General features: G+C 43.5%; 1 protein-coding gene across 1 annotated transcript in view; it reads right to left on the reverse strand.

Moving 5' to 3' along the window:
* Positions 1-1,948: 1,948 nt before the first annotated feature.
* The window catches only part of gpc1b (glypican 1b), a 69,541-nt gene continuing 45,120 nt past the window's right edge, over positions 1,949-26,369 (reverse strand). Inside the window, exons 3-10 of the mRNA XM_084547142.1 lie at positions 18,512-18,739; positions 17,837-18,000; positions 10,481-10,646; positions 10,155-10,285; positions 7,645-7,773; positions 7,215-7,348; positions 5,989-6,164; positions 1,949-5,575 (exon numbers count right to left, since the gene is read on the reverse strand). Of these exons, the coding sequence (XP_084403268.1) occupies positions 5,370-5,575; positions 5,989-6,164; positions 7,215-7,348; positions 7,645-7,773; positions 10,155-10,285; positions 10,481-10,646; positions 17,837-18,000; positions 18,512-18,739 (1,334 nt within the window). The 3' untranslated portion in view covers positions 1,949-5,369. The remainder of the gene's footprint in view (positions 5,576-5,988; positions 6,165-7,214; positions 7,349-7,644; positions 7,774-10,154; positions 10,286-10,480; positions 10,647-17,836; positions 18,001-18,511; positions 18,740-26,369) is intronic.

The raw sequence follows: 26,369 nt of genomic DNA on the forward strand, positions 1-26,369 counted from the left end.
CACAGACACCCAGCTCATGCTGTGATTCAAAATGGTGAAAAAAAAAAAAGGTTTTGGAAGCTTGAAATCTAATGGAAAAAAGCTTTGCAAGACTGGAAATACATTTTGAAGACATGCAGCCATTTTTTAGCAAATATTATTTTATATCAGAGTCTTCCTTCTTCACAACTGTAGCACTCTTTTTAGACAGTTTCTCCAACACGTTTGGTTAATTTGTCATTGTAATTCCATTGTGCTGGTTTGTTTTCCAGGTTTGAGATCTTTTAAGTGATGATATGAGAAGTGCAGCACGTATGTATGTAATATGCAAGCAGATAGTTTATCCCATGCGTATCAGACATGCCATTGTTGGAGCAGTATGGCAGTATGCAGCAGTGACACGTGACTGGACTGTGCTTGAGCATAGAGAAACCAGTAGGTGAAGAATAAACGGACCCAACTCCAGGATCCTGGCATCCTTTTTTTTTTCGTTCCGTTTTCTGTTTCAAACCAGATGTGTTAGAGAATGTGACCAAAAATCACATGACTTAAAAGCCAGCAACAGTGTGGTCCAATCTCTAAAAAGTCAGCGTCAGCACTGAATTGCAAAAGTACAGCCAACAAAATAAAGTTTTGCCCATATGAAACTCAGTTTTTCAACGTTTACAAACACATGCACGGGAGTTTTCACAGGTAGCTGATACAGGATAGTGACATGATATTAATCCCATAATAATACTCTAAATGCAGTGATTTATAATATATACACCGATCAGGCATAACATTATGACCTAATATTGTGTAGGTCTCCCTTGTGCCTCCAAAACAGTCGTGACTCATCAGAGAATGGACATGGGCCTTCTGAGGGTGTCCTGTGGTGTCTGCCAACAGAAAGTTGTTAGTGGGGGCCTTTAGGTCCTATGGGTTGAGGGGAGGGGCCTCTGTGGATCAGGCTTGTTCCAGAGCATCCCGCAGAAACTTGATCAGTTTGGGATCTGGTAAATTTGGAGGTCAGGTCCACACCTTGTGCTGTTTTTCATGTCTTTTTAGTTGTCCCTAAACCATTTGTGTGTGTTTCTGTCAGGCTGCATCCTGCTGGGGATGGCTGCTGCCATCAAGGAGTGTCATTGCTGTGGGGTGGGGGTGTCTGGTCTGGTCTAGGTGGGTGATACATGTAAAATCCACACGAATACCAGGTCCAAAAGTTTACCAGCAGAACATTGAATTATCACAAGATGGTCAATGTTATTCACTTCTCCTGTCAGTGGTTTTAATGTTGTGGCTGATCGGCGTTCATAGAATACATTCAGTTTATGTATACATATAATTTCATCAGTGGGCCATAGGCTCAGTCACCATTTTGTTTCCTCATATGGCGACCAAGAGTAATTTAAGAGACATTTCTTGAAATGAAATGTTTGAAATTAACCCTATAAATATTGCAGCCTGACCTGAAAGCAAGTTTCCCCATTGCGGAGCTACGCGAAATCCTTGCCATATCTGAAGCACTTTAAAACATAGGTGTATGTGAAGGGCAGGCCGTTATTTTAGGCCTCCCATAGGATCATGGTCAAGTACACCTTGTTAAAGACGTCCTGAGGGGGCTGATCGTTTCGCTGTCCACACACAGAAACAAGACAAAGCACTTAGTGTGCTCTAAACATGTGGCAGTTTTTGCTGTGTGGCAACGCTAAACAGCAGCTGTCACCCCTGACATCATCACTGGAGTGCATTTGTTCTTTTCAAGTGGCAGAGTGCTCCACTCCGCTCGGAGGAAACAACTCAGGCAGATGGTACGGTCAATCTGAAAAGGACATTTTACTTTTCTTAAGGAACTAAAATGCAGTCACTGTGATTGTCTGTTTGAAACTATTTAGAGATATTATATCAGAGATATTCACAACAACACACCCACCACTGTAAAGAAACAAGTAAACTAAAGAAACTGTAAAGAAACAAGACACAGGGATGTTGAAAATCTTACAATGTATATAATTGACACAAGATTTCAGGTACAACAGCAAATGAGACAATTTTCGATGTTTTTCAACCTCTCTCTGGCACCTATCTCCACTATAAGAACAAACTCTCCGTACATTTGCGATAACAATAAAACCAAAGTAAATTAAAACGAGAAAAATAAAAGTACTTTTTCTCCTCATGAATTGGCACCTTTCAGAAACGCCTCCCATTCTCAACCCAGTGTAAAATAAAGCGTTTCTTTTTAAACGGCTGGATAATCAGCTTTGCATTTTTCCACACGCGGCGATGAACGAAGGCAGGATCGAGGCCTGGACAAGCCTTTCTCCCGCTTCCTCTCACACTGCCTGGGCTTTATGTTTACACTGCTTCGCCATAGTCAAACAGGAGACGTCTTGCTGGGCCATATCTATCTGCATACACACATCCCCAATCAATAGTCGTTTCTGGAAGGTGTTGACTCACGTATCGATCGACCGTCTTGTGATGTCTTTGTGCAGAGAACGCCATTCGTGGCCTCATAAAAGTGCAGGTTTTATAAAAGGGAGGGGGGAATTTTGAACAACAAACTAATGAGATCAAAAAGTGAAGGAGGAGAGGGCGGGGGCTGGGGTTGTGCAAATTTCAGCCGATGACGTCGTGAGGGAGTCACTGAAACTGGAGTTGCGAGTCTAAAGTCAAAGGTCATCTTTGAACTGGAATGTCACCATCACAGCTGGAGTCATTTCTTATTCTTTGCAGGGCTGCTTGATTACTTTCACATATATATATATATTCCAATTTTTCTAAAGGGTTACAAAAAGGAGGACCCAGGGGGTGCGCTTGCTAATTTAGTTAAAATGTTTCATTTTCATCCACGCAGGAATAAGTTATATCTTTCTCTTTAAGTCTCAGAATTGACCCCAAAGTGTCAAAGGCAGTCACAGGCAGATTTCCAAACCAGGGACTAACAGAAAGACAGACACACAGCTACAAATCATTCATTAATAAAGCATATTAAAAAAAAATAACCTGTCATGTAGAACATATGGCAACAGTACCTAACCAAGTATATAACAGATGCATTACTCAAACCTTAACAGAACCCCAAACTATAAATGGATTTACAGTATGATCAACCGATAAAGGTGCATTTAGATTATTTTTCGTGACGTGTATTATAGTGGATTGTCCAACTGAAGCGAGGTTGTATTTAAAAAGAAAACGCCTCCACATTCCATCTCACTGTCATATGCGATTATGACAGTAAAGAGAGCGCAAATACAGACCGTGAGTTATTACAGTAGTCGCTTGAAGGTACTATTTTTGAAAAATGAGCTATATTAATCTCCCATTGCTGTCAGCTTAATAGCATTCTGTCATAAAATGTTAGTTCAATACGTTTTAATAGATTTCATTTCTCGTGCCTTCCGAACAAGATTTGTAAGGGCTCCATCGAGCCGTCCCTCTTTTGCTCTGTCAATCAAATACACGCATTCGCGCGCAAAACCTATACATACATAAACACACATGCAAGCATCGTCCCATCATCCTGCGCACGGCGGTGTTAAATGAGAAATTTCTCCCTAGCGAGCGCCTCATCAGGACTAACCCGACTCCGTGTTCCCGCAACACTCCCAGTAAGGTTGACACGTAACGAAGCGCTGTGTCATTGTCATATTGCCTTGACATCATGTAGAAGCAGAGGGAAAACGCTTTAAAGGTCATTATATCTGATGAGCGGGGTGAAGAGTGGCGGCGGTCAAGGCGGGAAGAAAGAGGCACTAATATAGAAAAGTTGCAGAAAAAAATAGCAGATGGTAAATGAAATACGAGTAAGAGCATCGGATGGTCGTTATAAAATTTTGGTACCTCATTGGCTGTTTTTGCTAGGAAGCAACAAAGAAGCAAAAAATATGTACACTGTTGCGGCTGGCGTAGAAATAATAGAACCTTCCAAAGACGTGCACGGGCGTGGTTTTTAATGTGATCTGGATTATTGTTAGCCTGGAAGCATGCCCAAATTTTCCACGCCTACAAAATTTTTGCGAGGGAAAAGTTGGTCTTGAGAAGTTGGATTATGGCAACAAAAATCTGCAGGGCCAGTCAAATAGTTTGGAGAGAAGCGTGAGGGCGTTTGAGTTGGATTTGCTTACAGAACAAAGGCTCTGCTCATCCAATTCCTCTGTATCGGTTGAAACCCGGCCCTTAATGAAAATCCAACAGCGTTTGAGTTACCAGACTCAAATTCTGATAAGATTTGAGTCTGGCCACCGCAGGCTTGTCCACTGTTGCAATTGTACAAAAACCAATATGACACCGAAATGATGATACTAACACTGGACCTTCGCAGGGGAACTCACAAAACCAAGCATATTACACTTCTGCTCCGCTGTGAACATGAAACGAATACTGACAAACAAGGTGCAGCAGGACAGCAGCTTCTTTGTACACGTCTGCTCTGCTACAAGTTCCCAGGATCATGAGCCGTCAATCTTTTTTTTTGCTGTGAGGGTTATCTTAAACCAAAACACCTACATTTCTACATACAGTGCTCTATAGTGGGAAGCTGCTGTCATCTGAGACCTGCGCTTTGCTCAGACCAGAAATTCGAGTTGATGCTACGCTGCCAGCAGGGTATGGAGAGGGAGGTCCGCCGCCGCGTTACTCCCACACCGGACGACCATGTCAGTGCGAATGTGATCACAGCTATTATTACAGCTTACATGATGAAATGGTAGAAAATGCTGACGCGGAGTGCTCTCATCCTCGCTTGGGAGAGCGAGCGTATAAATGTAATGATATTGTGAGGCTTAATGCATTAACAGGTCTGGTGGGTCATGCTGTTCAGATTATCCTGCTCTAAAAGTCGCCGGTACTTTCATTCTTTTATGTTTGCGGTTTGTGTAATTGTGTATTTTTCCTGTGAGTTTCTGGCTGTGATTAAAGCAGTCTGGGGTCTACTGACAATTATTAATCAATAAATAATTCTACCGAGCACAAGTGGAATAAAGACACCTCAGCGACTCTGCAAAGCTCCACTCTCCCTCTCCCTGCGGTGTCAACACCAACACACTGTTAGCAATTTAGTCTTACAGATGCCTCAGGTGCAGATATAATCTCAGAGAACCCAAACACCAGAAAGAAAATATTAGAAGATGCAAAAAGACCAGCTCTAATGGTGTCATAATATAGCACGAAATAAAAGACAAGAGCAGAACAAAAACATTTATGAATACTCATAATTTCATTTTGTTCTAAATTCAAAACCAAAGGAAGTCCATCCAAGTGATTTATATCGTTGTTTCCTTAGACTCGTTTAGTTTTGGCAAAGTAACTAACCCTCAACTTCTTCTCCCCCACCCCTTTTCGAACTCTCCCCAACCCCCGCGTCCCAAACTCAGTCCCAGTTGGAAGATTCCCGCCGTCAATTATCGCCGGAGCAGCAGAATGAGCAGTGAAAGCAGGTAAATGGCCATGGAGGGGAGGTTCTGCTTTGCCGAGGCTTTCACCTCCTTGTTTTCTGGAAGGTTGAGATACCGTAAGGGTTTGTCAGTGGTGACGACGATGATGCGCGGGGCCCGGGAACACGAGTCATCGGCGCACATGCCACTTCCTGAACCGCTGACGTCATCACCTACAGACACAGGGTCAAGGTATGAGCGAAATCTCATAATGTAGAAAAAAAAATTATAAATGCTCTGAAATATGTACCAGTAAGATAACACTGTCCATGTGCAAGCCACAGAAGAAGGATGAAAATCAGCACGTTACATACATTAGGTAGTACAAAAATACAAACTCAGTATTCAGAAAGGCACTCTAATTTAGCTTTTATATACCTTTTTCTTAAGTCTTTGACATTTTGTTTTAGCTTGTAAAAACTAAGACAAAACTGTGCTGCCTCCTCATTTAAACATAAATAGACTTGTTTATTCATCCTGAATCTGGAACATGTTGAAATGTTTTTATCACCACTTAGTCAGTGAGTCCAAGTTTATTGTGAACGCACTTTAAAAACTTGTGGGCTGCAATGTTAAAATTACTCACTGGTGTCCTGAAAGTCCACATCCTGGCCGAGAAGAGCATTCTTCAGGCGGTGAGTCATGATCTTCAGCTGCATTATTTGCTGGCGAATTGTCATGTCTGGCTTGGTGATGTCGATTTCCACTTCGGGGTTGTTGATCTGACTGGCCAGGCCGTCACCCATCACCTCGGGAAGGTACCTGGTTCACGTAAACACGAGTTTAACCAGTGCAAGTCCTTTTCTTCTTTACAGATAATGGTTACGGTGGCAACAGACTGAGTGCGGCAGTAATGTACTAAGTTTAAAACTGGTTTCCAACTGCTGTTGAAAAACACAAATAGTAGAGGACCAGTCAGAGTAAATGGAAAGTGATCACAAACAGGAACCAACTAACATAAGAGTTGTTACAATGGATACTGCCTAAAATGTGGGATTTGGTACCAATGATGTACCATGTTTTCTGGTGTAAAATGGTAACATGGATGACGCTGACACTACTCAACACTGCCACTCAAAAACAGTAGTTGGAACAGGGGGCCTCACAGCACAACTTGCTGTATAGGCTGCAGTTTTAGAGATATGAAGAAGTGATGAGCAGATTTCCCTTAGCTAGGCAACATTTTAGCAATCCGGCAACATTTTACACCGGAACATCTACACCATTTTCAACACCAGGAATCTTATGAAACATTTGAAGATGCATGACATGAAAGAGCGTGATGAGTTTCGCAAAGACAAATGGGAAAGAAAAAAGCTGGAGGAGCAAAAACCACATATGGCTGATTTCATTGTTCTGGTTGACCAACCTTAGTGGACCATTGGGAGCCATGGCATAACTAGGCCAGGTTGGAAATACATCTCCAAAACCGACGTTGCCAAACTACAGTGATGAAATTCATTTCATTTAGGCCTATAAGTCCAATGACTAAATACAATAATATACAATGGATGCGCTTGATGGTTTTCATTGCCCTTCACAGTAGAATTAATACCACCAGCCTTATCTTAACCGACAAAACTAAAATTTGCCAATATTTTCCAGCATAAACCAGTGGTCATGTCAGACCAAATAGGCAGCTATGTTTATTAATCCTGGACTACTGATGTCAAATTTCTCCATGTGCGATGTATTCAATACAGCTTTAATAAAATGATTCATAACACCATCTATTAAGGAAATGATATATACTACTGAATACTATTTATTTATCGTCATTTGGAGCGTTTCTTCATAGCTTTGTATTCCTACCTGGCACGATTCATGCCGTTCCAGCACTTATCCTCAGCCCCCGTTCCATTGGCCACTCTGCTCCTGCAGAGAATACTTGGGAGAGAAACCCAGTATGGCTGCAAGTCCCTCAGCTTCATGGTTACATCAGACACCTGAGGCAGAGTGGACAAGAGCACATTCATGAGCTTTTATGATCTGCACCAAAATCACAGCATGACGTCACACTCAAACTGGAGTGTTCAGAAAAACTCCTGCTCTGACTCATTCATCCGAGCGTTCGTTCCCCTCTACTCATGCCATGGTTGTCCGTGAAAAGGTGAAATGGGCAGCGCAAGTGGTTTAATCGCCCATGATGAGCGATGGTTCTTCCATCATCAACCACCGTGGGCCAGATTAGGCCACCAGAGAGGAGTTACAAGAACAAAGATTCGCTTGGGTGAATACTAACCAGCTGCTCCATTATGTTAGCGTTGCCTCCCAACCTGTCCCCCACTGTAATCTTCCCTCTCTTCATGATTTCATCGACTCCAGTGCTGCTGGACGCTCCTTCTCTGAGGCTGCCACATGCCTGGAACAACTGTGGAAGGAAGAAATGGGGCAAGTTAAGAAAAGTGGGGAAAAGTTTGAGGATAGTTACACAGGATGGTGGTGGAAGTGGTGGTGGTGGAGCACTAGATGCATGAGCAAATTATTTTGCATTCGTTGGATCATCTTATATCCAAGTGTAATTTTTTTGAGCATATCATTACAAAAACAATCTCTCCCTTTGAAAACTAAGAGTGAGAGTCAGTGGCATCGGTTTAGCAGAATGATTCACAACTCAGACAGTATTACTTTTCCCTATGGGGCTTACATATTTTTATAAATGGAGCCTAGAGAATACAGTAAAACTGCAGTCAATCTGTCATCCAATCTGGTCTGCTTAGAGGAGCCTCAAGCTTTTGAACCTTCACACATAACCATAAAAGTGTTAAGCTTCCAGTCATGTCTGTCAGTGTAATTCACTGCAGTTGTTTATGTTTTATTGAGCAAGCACGTAGCATAGCATATGGCTTCTGAGATCAACAGATTATGTAAACAGGAGATATTCCGTCCTAAGAGCATCAGTTGACGTCTATGCGATCAACCCAGCGCTTTACTCGAGGCGTGGAGATCAGAAGCCGGCGCTGCGTGTGATTACCATCCTGAACCGGGTCAGAGGCAGTCCGCCAGTCTCTGGCTCACCTCAAGATAGCCAGGCTCTTTAACAGCGAACCAGCACAGAGGAAGCTTTGTCTTGCCACGCACTATCTACACTGTTTTCCACCTTCACCAAACAACTCAGTCAGTTTTCCACCGTTGCCAGTTGCTTGTAAGGATCGTATAAAACTGCTGCCCAAACACTATTAAACAGTGAGGTAAAGGCTTGGCCTACTGGCTGTGTTATGACTCACATCCCTTCATTTGAAATCGAGCATGTGGACCATTACAACTGCATTAATGTAATGGTGTTAACTGTTTAAACAAAGCAGAGCTAATAAAGTCATACAGTGAGAAGAGATCCAGCCTTTGAACTCAAGTCGAAATGTTGTTTTGGATTGAATCTAGATTAACTGGCAACATTGCAGATGATTTACTTTCTCACTTACACACTTTTCTTTTTTTTGCGTGCTTTCAAATGATTGACGTTAAATATACATGATTAAATAAGCTAATCTTCAAAACCAGAACTACGTGTGTGTGCTTTGAACAGATTCAGTGACGGTCTCCTGGCTAAATAAGCAAACATTCCCACAATTGTTTTTTCATTTATGTTATTTCAACAGCTAAATCCTGACTGACTGGCACAAAGAGGAGCATGACACTACTAGTTGTTGTTTTTTTTTTTCAACTGAGCCCCACCCAGTTCAAACCACTGAGAAGATGGCAGACAAAAGAAAACATAGCCAGAAATCTCACATGTGGAAAAAAAACAAAAAATGGAGTGTTTGCAGATTTTTTCTGTCTATGTAGGACACCTCGATCATATTAAGAAGTAGGTTGAGAAAATAGGGTTTCAGGGCCTTTTAAAATGTAGTGTAAAGCATGCTATGGATGTAGGTCTGCCATTTGGCTTTGGTACACTTTCTCTGAGCAGGAATAGCATAAAGATGAAGATTCAAGTCTAACTAAAGATACATATAATATGTGACAATTGCCTTTGTTAAAAGGACATTCATTTGGCACCTCTAACACAGAGGGCGCTCATTAGCCCTCTTAGAATAAGCTTTTGTAATGCGTGTCATGGAATTTTCATAGTTTTAGCACAGAGAGACTCACCTAATAAGAACACCACATATTACTGTACACCGATCAGGCATAACATTATTGACCATCTTGAGACAATACAATGTTCTGCAACTTTTGGACCTAGTAGTTGTGTGGATGTTACTTAGACATGTACCACCCACCTAGACCAGACCAGACACCCCCACCCCATAGCAATGACACTCCTTGATGGCAGCAGCCATCCCCAGCAGGATGCAGCCTGACACAGACACACAGCACAAGGTGTTGACCTGGCCTCCTAATTTATTAGATCCCAAACTGATCAAGCATCTGTGGGATGATCCACAGAGATCCCCCCCTTCAAACCATAGGATCCAAAGGCCCGCATTAACAATATTCTGTTGCCAGACACCACAGGACACCCTCAGAAGGTCCATGTCCATTCTTTGATGAGTCACAACTGATTTGGAGGCGAAAGGGAGACCTACACAATATAAGAAGGTGGTCATAATGTTATGCCTGATAGGTTTATGTTCTACCAGTGGAGGTGCAAAGAATTACCTGCGCTACAGTATGTTAATGATCAGCACTATTGTAATAATGTGACATCACGAATATTGGCTAAGGTGCGTTTGCAACATTTTGTGTTATTAAAGCAGATTGTATGTGTGGGCCAGATGTTCAAACATGTGTTCCAGCGTGTGTTCTGACCTTGCTGTTGATGTTGTTTATGTTCTCCATCATGGTATGCATGGCCTCTGATATGCGACTGGGCAGGGAGAGTAGCACACCATCCACGCCGGTCTGCCCATCCAAGCGGTCAGCCACCTGCATTAGTGTTTCTGCAAACACGGGAGGTACAGTTAGCGTGAAGAACGTGTGAAACGTTTCATATGTGGCGCATGGGTCGGTAGAAGGATTCAGTTTTATCGACATCTTGTGTCGGTGGGAAGCTTTGAGCTAACATATGGCTGAACTGGATCCATGTGCGAATGTGTGTGTGTGTGTGTGTGTGTGTGTGTGTGTGTGCTCTCCACCTGCTAGATGCCTCCACTCGGTGTTGAGGTCAGCCTGATTGGCCAGACAGCCCTTCATGACGTTTTTGCAGTAGTTGGCACAAGGTCTAGCAGAGGCTATGCCGCGGCAGTGGGGACAGTAAGTCATCTTCATTATGGCCCGTGTGCACTCCTGGCTCAGCGGCACCTGAGTGGGGCATGGATAAAAATAAACATAAACCACCTGGAAAAGAAATATTGTTTTGCCAAGCATATATTATATAATAGTCTAAAATACAACGCTTAAAGCAAGAGCTGATCAAACTGTACATTTAACCCTTTGTTAAAATCCCTTCTCCTCCTGCAGCACAAGACATACATTTGTATTTTACAAAGCTTTAATAAGATATTAAAATGTATCCTTATTTTAATTTTTTGTAGACAGTGACAGTTGCTGAACAGTGGGAGGTCACCTCCCATGGTGACCTTTTTTTTAGTTTGTACCAGACTTTCTTTCAGTACAGTTTCCTTGGAAACTGCTTAGGCAGAATTCGCTTTTTGTTTCACATCCAATGAAAAGGCCCTGACATTCATACAAGTATTCTCCGTCCCTCGCTCTATCCTTCTGCCTCTTCCACTTCTCTCTCTATCCCACAAGGCTGTTCCCCCAGGAAAGGGCCTTCGTGCGTGAAAAGTGAAACTGGGTTAATACCAGTAAGCTCTGTTCACAAGAGAGTACAGCTATGCATACAAAACCTCAGGAAGTAGTGGGGTGTGTGTCTGCGAGAGAGAGAGAAAGAGAGAGAGATGGAATGAGCCCAGCTACGCATACAAAGCTCCTCTAAGCTGACATCTGGGCCAGCCTGATGCTTTTCCTGGAAACTGTTCTTCCAGCAGCAAAGTCACAGTTAAAACTGGATTTTAACATATATATATATATGGTAAAACATTAGAATGACAACAGGGATCAGGTGGCAGAATAAATCCTAGATACTCAGCTGAGGGTAGATTCAAATCTCCTCTACGTGAGCGGACATAAAAGTATTCAATGTGAAGCTAACGGTGATTTCCCCAGATTATTTTAAGTGGCCTTTCCCTTGATAAATACCCTCAGCATTAACAAGAGCGGCTACTCTGTAACACTTGGCTTTCCTGGCGACTGAAGTTTATATCAATTTACTTTTGTGAACCACAAGTTCTGCCATGCTTCCTGAACAGAATGTTGGTTGCAACTATTGCCAGCTGTACAAGGAGAGCAGCCTAAAGTGAAATAATGGACACGGGAAAGCAACAACCACATTCCCAGGCTTAATCTCAAGTCATATGAGACATGAGTCAGATCCTCAACCCTGCTCTCCTTTTCTGCCCCCATCCATACCCCACCACTCATTAGCCATGGATGAGTCAGGCGATTGCTTTTATTTTTTTTCTGTGAGAGAGAGAGACAGAGAGAGAGAGAGAGAGAGAGAGAGAGAGAGAGAGAAGGGGAGTGTGTGGGGATGAGTGAGGAGAATGCCTGAACGTGCTTTGAGATTCACCATGGGGAGTAAAAAAAAAAAAAAAAGAACCCAGGGGTGATGTTAATGAAGTACTTATTAAGCACAGACGGTCATTATCGAGTTACTGTTACATCATCCATACAATATTAATGCTGGGAATCCCAGGCCAGGCACAACAGACATGAAATAGAGTGTAACTCCTCTGTGGTGCTAATTGCAGGGTGATACTGAGACCTAACTCGACGACTAACCTTGGAGCTGCAGCTTAAAAGGCTCGACAAGGAGGGGCTGTCGAATTAAAAATAGCAATGAGACCCAAACAAATCGGTGTGCAACTAAGGATTATTTTAAACATGGATCAGTCTGTTGATTGTTTTTGTGATATATATACAGTTGCAATCAAAATTATTCAACCCCCACTGCAAATAAGGTTTATTGGCAAAATGTACAAATTAGCAAAGGTTTGCAATAAACAAATCAAGCAAGAGCAACTTAGATAGCTCAACACAACTAATATTACAAGTGGTTTCTCCAAATTCAACACAAAAATATCATTTTTAATGACCACTGCATTGTCAAAATTATTCAACCCCTTAATGATAAGCAACTTTAATACTTAGTAGAGCACCCTTTTGCTGTTATGACCTGCTGCAAACGTGATGCATAGCCAGACACCAGCTTCTGGCAGCGTTCCTGGGGAATCTTAGCCCATTCCTCATGGGCAAAGGCCTCCAGTTCACTAATGTTCTTGGGTTTGCGTGCTGCAACCTCCTTTTTCAAATCCCACCACAGATTTTCAATGGGGTTCAAGTCAGGCGACTGTGATGGCCACTCTAATATCTTCCAGGACTTCTTCTGAAACCAAGCCTTGGTGGACTTTGAGGTATGCTTGGGATCATTGTCCTGTTGGAAGGTCCAATGACGTCCAAGCTTCAGCTTCCTCACAGACAGCATGACATTTTCTCCCAGGATTTCCTGATACTTGATTGAATCCATCTTGCCCTCTACACGCTGCAGGTTTCCAGTGCCAGAGGAAGCAAAACAGCCCCAGAGCATCACTGAGCCACCACCATGCTTCACTGTAGGCAGGGTGTTCTTTTCTGCATATGCTTCATTCTTCCTCCTCCAGACATACCGCTGATCCATAGGCCCGAAAAGTTCCAGTTTTGTTTCATCGCTCCACAGAACAGAATCCCAAAACCTTTTTGGCTTTTCAATACAGTGTTGAGCAAATTGGAGCCGACTTTTCTTGTGCCTTTGGGTCAGTAGTGGTGTACGTCTTGGAATTCGGGCATGGAGCCCTTCAACATTTAGTGTGCGCCTTACTGTGGACACTGAAACCTCAGTCCCTGCTGCCACCAAGTCTTGCTGCAGGTCTTTCGCAGTCAGTCGAGGATTTTTAACCACCTGCCTCCTCAGGACTCTGGTAGCAGCCATTGATAACTTCTTCTTTCTGCCACGTCCAGGTAGTGTAGCCACTGTTCCTTTCACTTTAAACTTGCGAACTATGCTTCCAACTGTATCTCTAGGAACATTCAGTGCCCTTGCTATCTTTTTATAACCTTTTCCTTGTTTATGTAAGTCAATAATCTCTTCTCTGAATTTTTTGGACAATTCTCTTGACTTAGCCATATTTCCAACATGCAATACAACATCACCATCAACAGTCTAGGTATTTGAGGTGTTCTAGCTCAAGCACACCTGATGCAAATAATAAAGACCTTGATTGGTTGCATCAGGGGAGCTTCAAATCACACCTGATTTCCAAATATGTACTCTCATGAGGAATTCTATTCAGGGGGTTGAATAATTCTGACACTGCAGAGGTCATTAAAAGTGGCATTTTGTGTTGAATTTGGAGAAACCACTTGTAATATTAGTTGTGTTGAGCTATCTAAGTTGCTCTTGCTTGATTTGTTTATTGCAAACCTTTGCTAATTTGTACATTTTGCGAATAAACCTTATTTGCAGTGGGGGTTGAATAATTTTGATTGCAACTGTATATATATATAACATATGACAATGTCATAAAGTAGTGAAAAGTGCTCGCAAATACCCAGAATACAAAGGGAAGCAAGTAACAAAATGAAAGAGAACATTCACGTAAAATGTTCACTTGATTAACCCACTCCCACCTTGCGATTTTTTTGAGGTTGCAGTCACTGGCACATTCCCCGAAGAGGCTGGCTAGTACCAGCTTGTTCCCCGGCCCTCATCTGGGGTTTACCGGTCTGTACTGAAATCCAAATGTTGTGTTACCAGACTGGCCACACCAGGCTAGGGAAGTGCTACAGTGACTAATATTAATATTCGAGATCAGATAACTCCTTGTTGTTATTTATGGCACACTCTAATTTATAGTTTAATTTATGAAAAAATGGTTCAAACTGGCCTCCAAATTCACTAGATCCCAAACTGATCAAGTATCTGTGGGATGATCCACAGAGGCCCCTCCCCTCAACCCATAGGACCCAAAGGCCCCCACTAACAACATTCTGTTGCCAGACACCACAGGACACCCTCAGAAGGCCCATGTCTCTTCTCAGATGAGTCACAACTGTTTTGGAGGCACAAAGGAGACCTACACAACGTTAGGAAGGTGGTCATAATGTTACACACTGACCTGATTTACATCCTTTCTCTAGCTCCTGGGCTACCAACATACATAAAGGGAAAGTTTAAGGTTTGAAATACTTCCTTTGATGTTGGCACGTGGGGCACGTCTCTTTCACACCCATACCTTTACTTGTCCTTGATTCACCTTCACAGCATGCCTCCCATATCTCTCTGTGCACTTTTTGTTGCCCATGGCAATCGAGCCTGAGACTTTTTCTCTCTCTCTCTCTTTTCATCTTTCTGCTTGTCTTTCCTGTGTAATTAGTCAGGATATATGAGAGACCTCTCCCCCCTTGTGTTACAGAGCGAGATGATCCAGACTCGTTGCCTCCAGAGTGAGCTATACGGCGCGTGGCCTACTTCCTCCACTCCCCTACCCGAGGGAATAAAACAGTCCAGAAAAAAAAGTTAAGGACACCAACTGCTGCCGCTCGGAGCGAAGCAAGGGAGGAATTAATACCGTACCAGAAAGAAAGACTGCGTATTCCTGCTGAGATCTCTTTTTTCTGTCTTTCCAAATACACCCCCCCAAGATTATTCATTTTTGCCATGCATCTCAGTCTCTCTCTGCTTTGCTTTACTCTATTTACAGCCTCCTTACAGGATACTCTTTCATCACCTTTTGCTGCAGCTCCTCCAACTAACACATAGCAGGTATTGGTGTCATCTTTCTTCTCAAAACAGGCTTCCGCGGAAGACATTTGGAGCACGCAAATACATAGAGAGAATTTTCTTTTATCGCCTCCTGCTCCATACCATAACAATGTATTACCTCCCCGAGAGCTTGCAGTAAACATCCTCCGTCACCGGTCCCTTTAAGTGGCAATGCATAGCTATAAATAGGAGAGGTTGTCTCATTAGGGCCCGATCAATTGAAGATAGAATTACAATGGGACGGAAGAGAAAGCCAGGATTCAAATTAGTGTAGCAAGCTATTCACACTAAAAGAAGACGGATGACGGTGCAGGGTACAGCTGTGGGAAATATTAACAGAAATGATGAGTACTATTTACTGGGACAGCAAGGCGTATGAAAGACTGAGAGAGCAGCAAGATTGGGAAAACACAGGATGCTGGGTTTTGTCAAAGTGTTCTCTGGTATCTTCTCTTTCTTTTTTCACCGTCTCATTTGTTCCCATCACAGCGAAGTGCTGCTCAAATCTGCATAAGTACGGCGCAGTCGTGCCTGCGCGCCGCGGAAGGCAGCTACGTAGACTGGCACACGACTGTGAAATGGAACGGTTGGCTGAAGTCTGCACTGCTTCCAGTCTATCTGTATTCAATAGCCCTTGACCGGGATGAGTCATTGAAAAATAAGACATTCTGTATTTTTGCACGGTTCAACCGATCCAGCCTAGAAATTCTTTTTACAGAGGATGACCAAGTGTGACCGTAGTGGCTATTCTCACAAAACAGTGTGCTCTTGCATTCCTTAAATAGGACACAAGTTAGTCCGTGACCTCATTCAGGGTGCAGCGGCTCCAGTGCCCTGACATTAGCGCTGGGATTCTATTGTTTTGTAAAAGTTAATTATTAACACATTGTCTCCGGACACTTTAGTTATGACCGTCTGTCCTTCATGCCCAATAAAATAGCAGTAGAGAAACTGGTTGAAAGAAAAGGATGGCACGGTATACACATGTGCTCTGTATATGAATCTAAAAACGTTAATGAAAGGCAACTGGACATGTAGAGTTTCTTGAAGACCACTAATCCAGGCTACTTGGATAAGTGGCGAAACATCTGGTGGACTGGTATGGATTTGAGGTTTAAATAGGGACATTTTTGCTTGACTAGTGTCCGTTAATGGCTAAATACTTACCTGTCGTTAAGAGGGGACTGTTTTTCCATGTCCTCTTTCTCAAATGAATGGTGCCTGGATGAGTGGTCCAAGTCCAGTTGCCTTTCTTTAACGTTTTTGGAGATACTATGACCTGGATGACTGAGAACCTTCACAGACATCTGTACATGAATGCTCATCGGACATCTAGCATCTTGCTGGTAGAAGGGTAGCCACAATACTCTGTGTGTAAAAAAACGGACAAACCCCCTGTCACGTCACACGTAGGATTTCTGAAGAGTGTTTTGTAAGATCAATGTGGATGCCTCTCTCCGTCACCACCTTGATGTCTGCAACCTGAGACAGCCCCGACCTGCCACATAATTTATACAGGTGAGCTGTATGAAATAATCCCCCTGTATAGCTGTCAAGAATGGGAAGAAATTGCCCATACAGACAAAAAAATGTTTTGTACCAAACAAGGAGCCATTTGAGGTGTTACATTTCACACTGGTTTCATTTTTCAGCCCTGGAGGTTTCCACTCGGTAGCCGCACGTCCCGAATCATAAACAACAATTTCAACAAAGTTTAATTGCATGTCTCCGGTATATTTGACAAGTTGCACAACTTCAGTGCCAGGTCATGCTGTCTCTTGTTATCCACCAACTAAGTGCTATGCTGGACCAGATGCGCGCTTATTCCTGATTTTACTCCCTGGAGAGTGGTGGATGCGCAGGTCTTTGCTGCATCCAGGTGCGTAATTCAAACATCCTCAGGTTTCGTTGTGTAGGTGTAAGATATGGCCTCTATTTTCTGGGCCAAAGAGGAGCAGAAAGAGATATGCTCTTTCTGCTGTCTCGGTACTCTATTTCACTCTGATGTTAGCAAACATCACAGTACGTGCCACCCGCAGCACCGGCCAGAAGCCATACATCAGAGTAATGAGGGGAAAGGATCATATAGATTCTGAGCTGCATCTGAATGCCGCAGCAATAAAAAAAACATTTCTTTCTTCTTGCCCTTTGTTGTTTGATGATTACACAGAGCATGCCCTTGTAATATCTCATCAAAGAAATAACTGTAATATTCATGTCTGCGGCAGCACCTGTTTTCTCAAAGCACGTGTGCATTTCTCAGGGGGCCTCTGCTCTCAACACTCTCCTTGCCCAGTGCCTGAGAGGAGATATTTTTCACCAATAGTGGCCACCTCCCTGAAATGATTTCTCAGTCTTGCTCTGATCCTAACCTTACTCTTGTCTCATACACAGAAGGGGCCATTTCTCTTGGGAGGTATCAACCCTCCCCGTAGCCAAGGGAGACGTTTTTCAGCGTGGGGCTGACATTAACTGTTGTTGCAGGGGCTGATTGTCTGTGCCGCAGGCCGTGCTTTATGGAGCCCCTCGTTTCTATCAACATTGATCTGCTACTGCTTTACACTATGACGTGGCCTGGTTAAAGAAAATAAAAAAAAGAAAGACCTGTGTGTATGTGTGTCTCTTTTACCTGAGACACCTTGCGCAGCACTTCTCCACCGACCACCAGTCCCTGAGCGAACGAGCGTGCTGCGACAAAGGTCTGCATGACGGTTGTCTTCACCGAACGGGGCGTGTATCCAAAAGGCTCTAGTATCTCTATCTGCTTGGACACACACTCCAGATAATCCTCACCTGTAATCAGCATACACATTTGTTAAAATCTTCAGACACTCTGGATAGAGTTAAATACTCTGAAGTAACCACAAAACGCAAGGTAAAAAAAAACAAAAAAACATTGTCTTTATCGTACATACATATACTTTATATGTACGATGAGGCATAATATTATGACCACCTTCCTAATATTATGTAGGTCTCCAAATCAGAGGCAATACCTGTTTTTTGAGTTGTTCCTAAACCATTTTTTTTTGTGTGTGCCTGTGTCAGGCTGCATCCTGCTGGGGATGGCTGCCGCCATCAAGGGTGGTCTGGTCTAGGTGGGTGGTACATGTCTAACTAACATCCACACAAATACCAGGTCCAAAGGTTTCCCAGCAGAACATTGAATAGTAACAAGATGGTCAATGTTATTTACTTCTCCTGTCAGTGGTCATAATGTTGTGCCTACTATCATTAATGTCTCATTAAGTTGTGGATTAGCTTTTGCTTGTTATTTCATTATCTACAGAAGAGCTAAATGTACCTATGACATATTTCTTGTTTGCCTGGTAGAAGATCCTCTCCATCAGCCGGGCCCAGAACTCATTGAGCACCTCTTCCAGGTTGGCACTGGAGCCCCGGTAGTAGTGCCTCAATTCCATGTACAGGTCAGAGAAGACCTGGGTGTTCTGGGTGTACAGAGAGCCCCAAGTTGAAGTGAAGCTCTCCTGCAGGTTATTCGAGGAGCGGTTCAGCAACTCTTGGAAGTAACCTAAAAACAAATATAAATATATATACATATATGTTAATAAAAGTTCATTAATCTCATATGTACATTGTCAGCAATTCTGTTTTACTTCACATCACGGGTTTGCACTTCTGTGGTGTGCGCTGCCTAATTCAAACCTTAATACGGGATGAGGGGAAGAAAAAAGGCTTTTGCACGAGACGCGGCAGCCTCTCAGAGCCACACAGGCCGCTCAACAAAAGAAGCAATTATTTCTACACAATTTTTCCTCTTCCAATCTTCTTGGACCGCATGGGGCCGCATACCAACACAGCCTCTGACTGTCAGCGAACCTAAACCTGAGGTATGTGAGGGTGTCACTCTGGGGGGATGTCAGGGAGTTGACAGCGCTTCAGGGCGCAGCGCACTGTACACTGCTCCGAGTGAGGATTTACGCACATAGGTTACAGGCTGATTGCAGGCAGTCACGCTGACAGACAGGCACACAGACAGACAGGCATGTGGGCTGGCTGTCTGTCGCGTAGAAAAACAAGTAGAAGAATGTTTAAGTCTGACTTAGACAAGCACAGACACAAGACAGACAAAGTTAATGGGAGGACAAATCCAAACTCCCGGCTTAGGTATACTGTATAATAAAACAATTTCCTTACTTGTCACACTCAGAGCAGAGGGCTACCAATTGCATAGCACTCGGGGAGCAAGTTGGGGCGTTAGGTGCTTGCTCAAGACTCCTCACCAATGAACATGGAGGGATCTGAACCTGTGACCCTTCAGTCCAAAACTGCATCTCCAACCACTCTCCCAAATGTAAACCTCCAACAACTAAAGCTTCAAAAATTGACACAAAGTCTACAGAGTCTGAATATTTTAAGCTTAAAGCTGATATCCAATGCAGGGCTGTTGCCTTCGATTGCATTAGACGGGACAGTTATAGTTGAAGGTGAAGCTGGTAACTCGCTGCGCTGCGGCTCATGCGTCATGGATGAGATTCTGTTGCACACATTTTGAGTTTGTTTTCATAAATCCCAGATTTTCCGCAGCCAGCGGTATAAACATTTTAACATCCTTTTTTTTCTGTGTAAACAATGTTCATAAATGAGGCCCCTGCTCTGCCAACAGTGTGACAGCGGAAAGCTCAGCAAAAACAACAACGTGCCAGGACCATGCGTCCGTCGAGGCCAACATTTGCACGAAACGGGTTCAAGCCTGGTATACAAGCCAGTGTGTGTGTGTGCATGCTTATCAGTTTGTTGGCCCGCGTGCGCGTTTGAATGTGTGTGTACGCCGGGGAGATGGAAGCTGTAGTCTGCAGAAGTGTTTACTTTGTAGGTGTCTTATCTTTGCCAGCCACCACCCCAAATCATGAAGAGATGCAAAAAAAAAAAAAAAAAAAAAAAAGAGGAGGTTGCGGCCCCCACAGGGGACAAACTTCCCGGGGTTAGCATATTCCCCTAACAAAGCTGTTTTTAAAAACATCACAGGCACACGCACACATCAGTCACACACACTATCTTGAATATTTAAAGAAGATACAAACATGCCCTGCCTTCCAACAGCTTCACTGACGACAACATATGGAAATGGGGAGTCAGGTTATAACAGTAGCAAAAGTGTAACGCCCACGTACGCTGGGCCTGAAGACAATCACAGCACTTGGAGTTACGCAACGTGTTAATATGCTAAGCTCATCCTGACCCATCTGCGTAGCATTATCTAAGCACTGGCCTTGTTGGGCACTGTATCTCTGTTCTGCTTTCCCACTCATTAATAAACGCCCGCCGACTTGCTTCCCAGCTGCTGTTGTTTACCGCTTTCTTCTGGCATTTTCACACACTCCGAGCTAAAAGGTCTACTCTCATCGGAGCTGTAGATTTGAATAGATGTATTTAGGGCTGAATGTCAGCAGAAACGTGCCAGTGTGAAGAGTCATATTTTAATTCCACTGGCAGACTCTGAGACATGTAATATGTAAATCGGATGGTTAGTCTGTGCTCAGGGTTTACAGAATATCTCGAAAAATGTAACTCATCGCCTTGGAAACATGCAGCAAAACTTTTTTATTTATATATCAAATCATATGGAAATATCTTTTGGTTTGTGAAGCTCTGTGCTTAAATTAAATCCTACTTTGTTTGGTCGGACACTTGCATTTCCCTCATGTAACCAGTCGGGCTGGGCCCTATCCCAGTTGTCATTGGGCGAAAGGTGGGGTTCACCCTGGACAGGTCACCAGTCTATCAGCATATGCTAATATGAAATAAAGCTTTGATATATAAAAATTTTAAATATATACTCTACTTTTTTCCTAACCTGGGAGCCACAAAAGCTGGGCAGAAAGTTGAACTGGGATTGCTCGGCTGGGAGCTGAAGCTCTGGATCAGTCAAATCATTTGTGCAACAAACGTCACATGAGAGTTGAATTTGTTTTCAACAAAAGAGCTCTTCTTTGCAACAGTACACGTCCATGCCGTACACGGTTCTTTGTAACAGGCCACACCCTGTGATGAAATCTCAGTGCTGTGTTAGGGCTGATGTTCTGGTAAGAACTGACTATGCTTCCTTACTGCTTAATTAAGAAAAAGCAAATGCCTGTAGTGTATTTTGATATTTTGATGTGAACAGTGGGAGGAAGAGAGGGAGCAAGCCAAGTCTTTTTTAAGTCTTACTGTAAAAATTATAAAAGGTTGAATGGCCGTGTTCAAACTATGTCATGTTCTTTAAAATAACAGCATAAATTTTAAGTGCCGAAAAGGTCGTCTCCAGTGAAAACCCTAATTACAGCCACGCAGCAAATGTCAGCTTCTCGAATGTTGTCTCTGTGTGCGACGCTAATCATCTCTCAGATTAAAATGAGATAAATGTTTCTGACACACGGCAGCTGCATGACACACCATTCCCCTGTTCCCTGACCTCCCGTCACTCAAACTGCAAACACAGCTCAGGAACCGGGCCTCAAAGTAGCCGGAGAGCTGTATCTATGTCGCTCGCAGGGAGAACATGCGTTCGTGCAAGCCAACACACAAAATCGGGTTTCCAGAAGTCAGCAGAAACGCACGTGTGCGCTGAGAAGCGGACTTCAAAGTGACAGCAAATGCATGTGTAGGCACAGGAGGATCGCAAGCTGCCACACAAACACACATATAGGCTCACTACCCAGAGAGCGCATAGAGAGATATACACACAGTGGGGAAGCTGACGTGACAGGTGAAGGTTTGCTTTTAAACCATATTAGAATTTATTCCTGCGATGCCATCCTATAAAATGCCTTAAATCTGGATAATTGACTGGGTCTATTTTCAGTTTAAATTAATAATCAGAATTTCTATTTACAGTCTTCGTTTTGTTTGGACCATGCTTTGAAGTGCTCAGGCATCACCCCATGTGGAGAGTAGATCTTGGTAAACGGTACCACGCTGTCCAGTTCTCCTCTGCCCTTCAGCTCAAGTGAGTAATGATCATCATTAGTATGACACAAGCCCAGGCGCACGCGCGTGTGCTCGCGCTTTTGTGTGTGGAAATGACCTTTCGCATTCTTCATCTGTTTGCGTCTCCATGACACTGGGAGCCACGAGCTCATCCCTTCCCTATACCCCGCCTTTCTTTTTACTCTCCTCCGCAATCCTCCATCATCCCTTAAAGCCTAACCTCCACCTTCTTACCCCCCCCCCCCCCCCCACATCTGCTCTCTAGGGAAGGAGTGATGGGAGAGGACTTAATTGCTTATATCCCCGCTCACTGGGTGTGGAGGGGCCACGGAGGGGACAAGCAATAGTTGGAACAGTTGCTCTGTTTTTTCAGATTTTTGAGTCCTGATTTGAACTTTTGTTATTTAGATACAAATATCACACAGAGGTTAATTAAATATCAAGCCAGGCGGTTTATGCCTCTGCGTCAATTTGACGGCGTAGCTACGACGACAGCCCAGACACTACGCAGACCCTGACGTCGTAGCCTGACATGCACCTCCCTAGAAATGTAACTACGCGTCACGGTGACACAGATCACAAGAGCTGTGATTGGTCCGCTTCGTATAAGCGCGTTTCCGGCTGCTTCTCCATCGCCGCAGTTATCAAATGTATTGTTTTGGACCAATACAGATGGAGCACATCGAAGGAAGATCTACTGAGGGGGTTCGAAGGCACAAGCATTTCTAAGATGCGTCAAACTTTTGGCGAAAGTTTCAGCCGCCATTGCTGAATGTGAAACAGGAAGTCAAAACATAAATTAACCCAACTGACAAAAAAGTCACAACAAAATTGGCCAAATTGAACTCCGATGAGAAACGTGGCCAACTGAGTTTGGTTTAGTGCAACGTGGTCTGTACGTTGATGCATCCCTTTTGTTATCATGAGAAGATTTTCCGCTGAGTCATGCAGCTCTAAGTCCAACTGATTTAATTCTCTCATAATTCATAATTAACGGCAAAAACTTTTTTTATTTTTATTTTTCTTTATGTGAGAATAGATCAGGAGAATTATTCAAGCTACAGTCTGCCAACCATCACATTTTTGCTTTAATTCTTTTTTATCTCTCTCACTCACACACACACACACATACACACTCAGAACAAGCTAAGTGAAGCGTGTGTGTCTTAATGACTTTCTTCCTGTGGTGAGAGGGGAGTTAATGATTTCATTTGTAATCAGTCTGAGCTCCACATCCAGGCCACCTTGACATGTCAGAGGCTTATTTTAACTGTATTCCTACCTCCTCTTATCCGGCTGCTTCTGAACCTGATTGAACACACGCTCATGAATGTGCGCAGAAAAACGCTTCATACACCATAAAATCCTTCTCCGCAGTCTTCCATACTCTCTCTGTGTCATTCTGAATCCACACAGTGGTTTAAACCAGACGAATAGAATCCACCTCCATGTGTCTTCTTCTCATCCTTGTGTCTATGCCGTCTCTCTATCTTCAGTTCTCTACTCGTGTCAAGTCATTGACAGGAGATTCTGTGTAAAAGAGAGATACGAGGGATGTTTCTCCAGCTGCCAATCACTCTTACTTAGAGGCCATTTCTTACAGGAAGGTCTCGACTGACTGAGGCTTGTGTTACTCACACAGAACCAACATTTACCACAAAGTAAGAACTCAACCGTCCGTGATCACAGAATGACACCAGAGTGACAATGAACTGCATATTCCTTTATAATGTGTCCATTCTAACTTCACTCACTGGCGTCTGGTCCAACTCACACTCATGTTTGTTTCTTTTAATTGACAGTTCAAGTTTTCTCGAACGAGCAGGAAATGTTTCAAAGCACCAGGGACCATAATGGAAAGCTAAAAATAAAATTTACAGTCCAAATTATGGGAATAGCGACAGACCACCACAAACAAGTGAAGGGAAATTGAAAGTAGATGCCAGTGCGAACGGGGAAGCTTTGCATACTGTACTCAAAGAGGCTCATACACTAGCTCACATACAGTAACGGGCCATAAATAGCACGGTAGCAGTGGAACATGACACATCAGCTGAGTTTTGGCAGAGTACCACTGACCGACAAAGGACCGAAAAAAGGCCGACTGAATAGGAAAAAGGAGATGAGTAAAGGAATGAAAGGGGAGCAGGAGAGGAAACTGGGGCCGCAAATGCAGCAATTGTGTATCTGTTTCATATCTGACAGGATTAATTCTATTTGTCCATTTGACAAGTGCTGAATGATCATATTAGCTGGATGGCTCTTTGGCAGAGAAGAGAGAGGGGGGCAGAGAGCAAATGATGGGGATCATGCCAAGAGGAGAGGACGAGTCAATCAAGGGGTGGGGGTAGATTAAAAAATAAAGCTAGAGAGCACATGCAATACATCTGCTGAGGCGATGCAGTTTGTTATTTTACTGCTAGAGCATTTCAAGGTGTATGCAGATATGATTTACATCAAAATACACCCATCAGGCATAACATTATGATGACGATATGCAAGGCTGGCCTCTTTTTTACCATATTTTCTGTATATAGTACAAAGTTAGAGCCTTAACTATAGGCTAAACGAATGAGGCCCAACTAGACAGGAAGTGGGTGATGTGTGAGTGTTATGTTTATGTGCACGTCAGTTCTGAGGATTTCTTATCTTGTTTTCCTCTTTTCTGTAAATCTGTGACAGTATTTATACACCGATCGGGCGTAACATTATGAACACCTTCCTAATATTGTGTAGGTCTCCCTTGTCCCTCCAAAGCACTTGTGACTCATCAGAGAATGGACATGGGCCTTCTGAGGGTGTCCTGTGGTGTCTGGCAACAGAATGTTGTTAGTGGGGTCCTTTGGGTGCTACGGGTTGAGGGGAGAGGTGGATCTGTGGATCAGGCTTGTTCCAGTGCATCGCACAGATACTTGATCAGTTTGGGATCTAGGGAATTTGAAGGACAGATCAACACCTTGTGCTGTTTTTGCTGCCATCAAGGAGCGTCATTGCTATGGGGTGGGGGTGCCTGGTCTGGTCTAGGTGGGTGGTACATGTCTAAGTAACATCCACACAAATACCAGGTCCAAAAGTTTCCCAGCAGAACTATTAGATTGTGACAAGATGGTCGATGTTGTTCTCCTCCCAGTGGTCATAATGTTATACTTGATCGGTGTTTAAGATGATTGGCAGAGGGCAGCAGTGATGTTTAAAGAGTACTGAGATCCTATCTAGGAATATAAGGTTTTAGTACAGTGGTGAATTGTGCTAACGTTCATGTGATTCAAACACATGACGTCTCCCGTCCAGTTCTCAGCTGACACTGGGAGGAAGTCTAAACGGCAACATGACTGTGCAAATTACAGGAAAAAAAAAATGTCCTGTAAATTTAAAACGTTCGGAGATATCCTGCAAACCAGCTAACAAACCACCAGGCGAACGACTAAACAGTGTCCAAAATACGCCCTCCATGTTGAGTGATTCTCGAGAGAGGGTAAAGGTAGAGTGCTGTAATGTTTCAGAAACGGAAATGATCCATGCACAAGTACTCGAGGTCCTTGGTCCTCCCCTTTGTTATTTCCCTACCTGTACAAGGACAATGAAAAAATAAACACGACAGGCACAAATAAACACTCCTGTCCTGGGTATGCACGAATGATGATCTGGGAGCCATTAGGCTGTTTATGAGTCAGACCGACTCTCCATCAATAACAACACTTATCACACACATACTGCGCCCCAGGAAAACTGCAAGGCCCGTACTCAGAGGTTAGATGCTATTAAATTGTCTCTTATATTAAGCAAGCTGACACATCACATAATGCATGTCATTTATCAAGAGACTCTCTGTGGAAGCCTTTATTCCACTTTCTCTCTGTCTCTGTTCTGACTGTCCCTGCCTGGCATTATGCACCGATTCCCAAGCCCGATTCTTCCCCATCCATCTGGTTCTCTTTTTCGGCATTTTTCTCTTGCTTGTTTCCCCTTAAACGCCAGGCCGCTCCTTACCCTCGCCATCATCTTGTTCTCCTTTTCCCTCGATCTCAGCTTACTTTCCACTTCTTGCCCCATTACCGTCCTTTCTCACGTGGCACGCCTCTTTCACTGCCTCACTTTGTCCCTCTCTCATTTCATCCTTCCGAGGCGCCATCCCTCCTAGTGAGTAATGGGTTTGGCATAATTAGGCCAGTGTACTCCAGGTCCCCGCCGACATGATTTGCATGCAGATAAAATGAGCCAATCAAACA

Source organism: Chelon labrosus (assembly GCF_963514085.1).
Source record: "Chelon labrosus genome assembly, chromosome: 6".
In the NCBI taxonomy this organism is placed as follows: domain Eukaryota; kingdom Metazoa; phylum Chordata; class Actinopteri; order Mugiliformes; family Mugilidae; genus Chelon; species Chelon labrosus.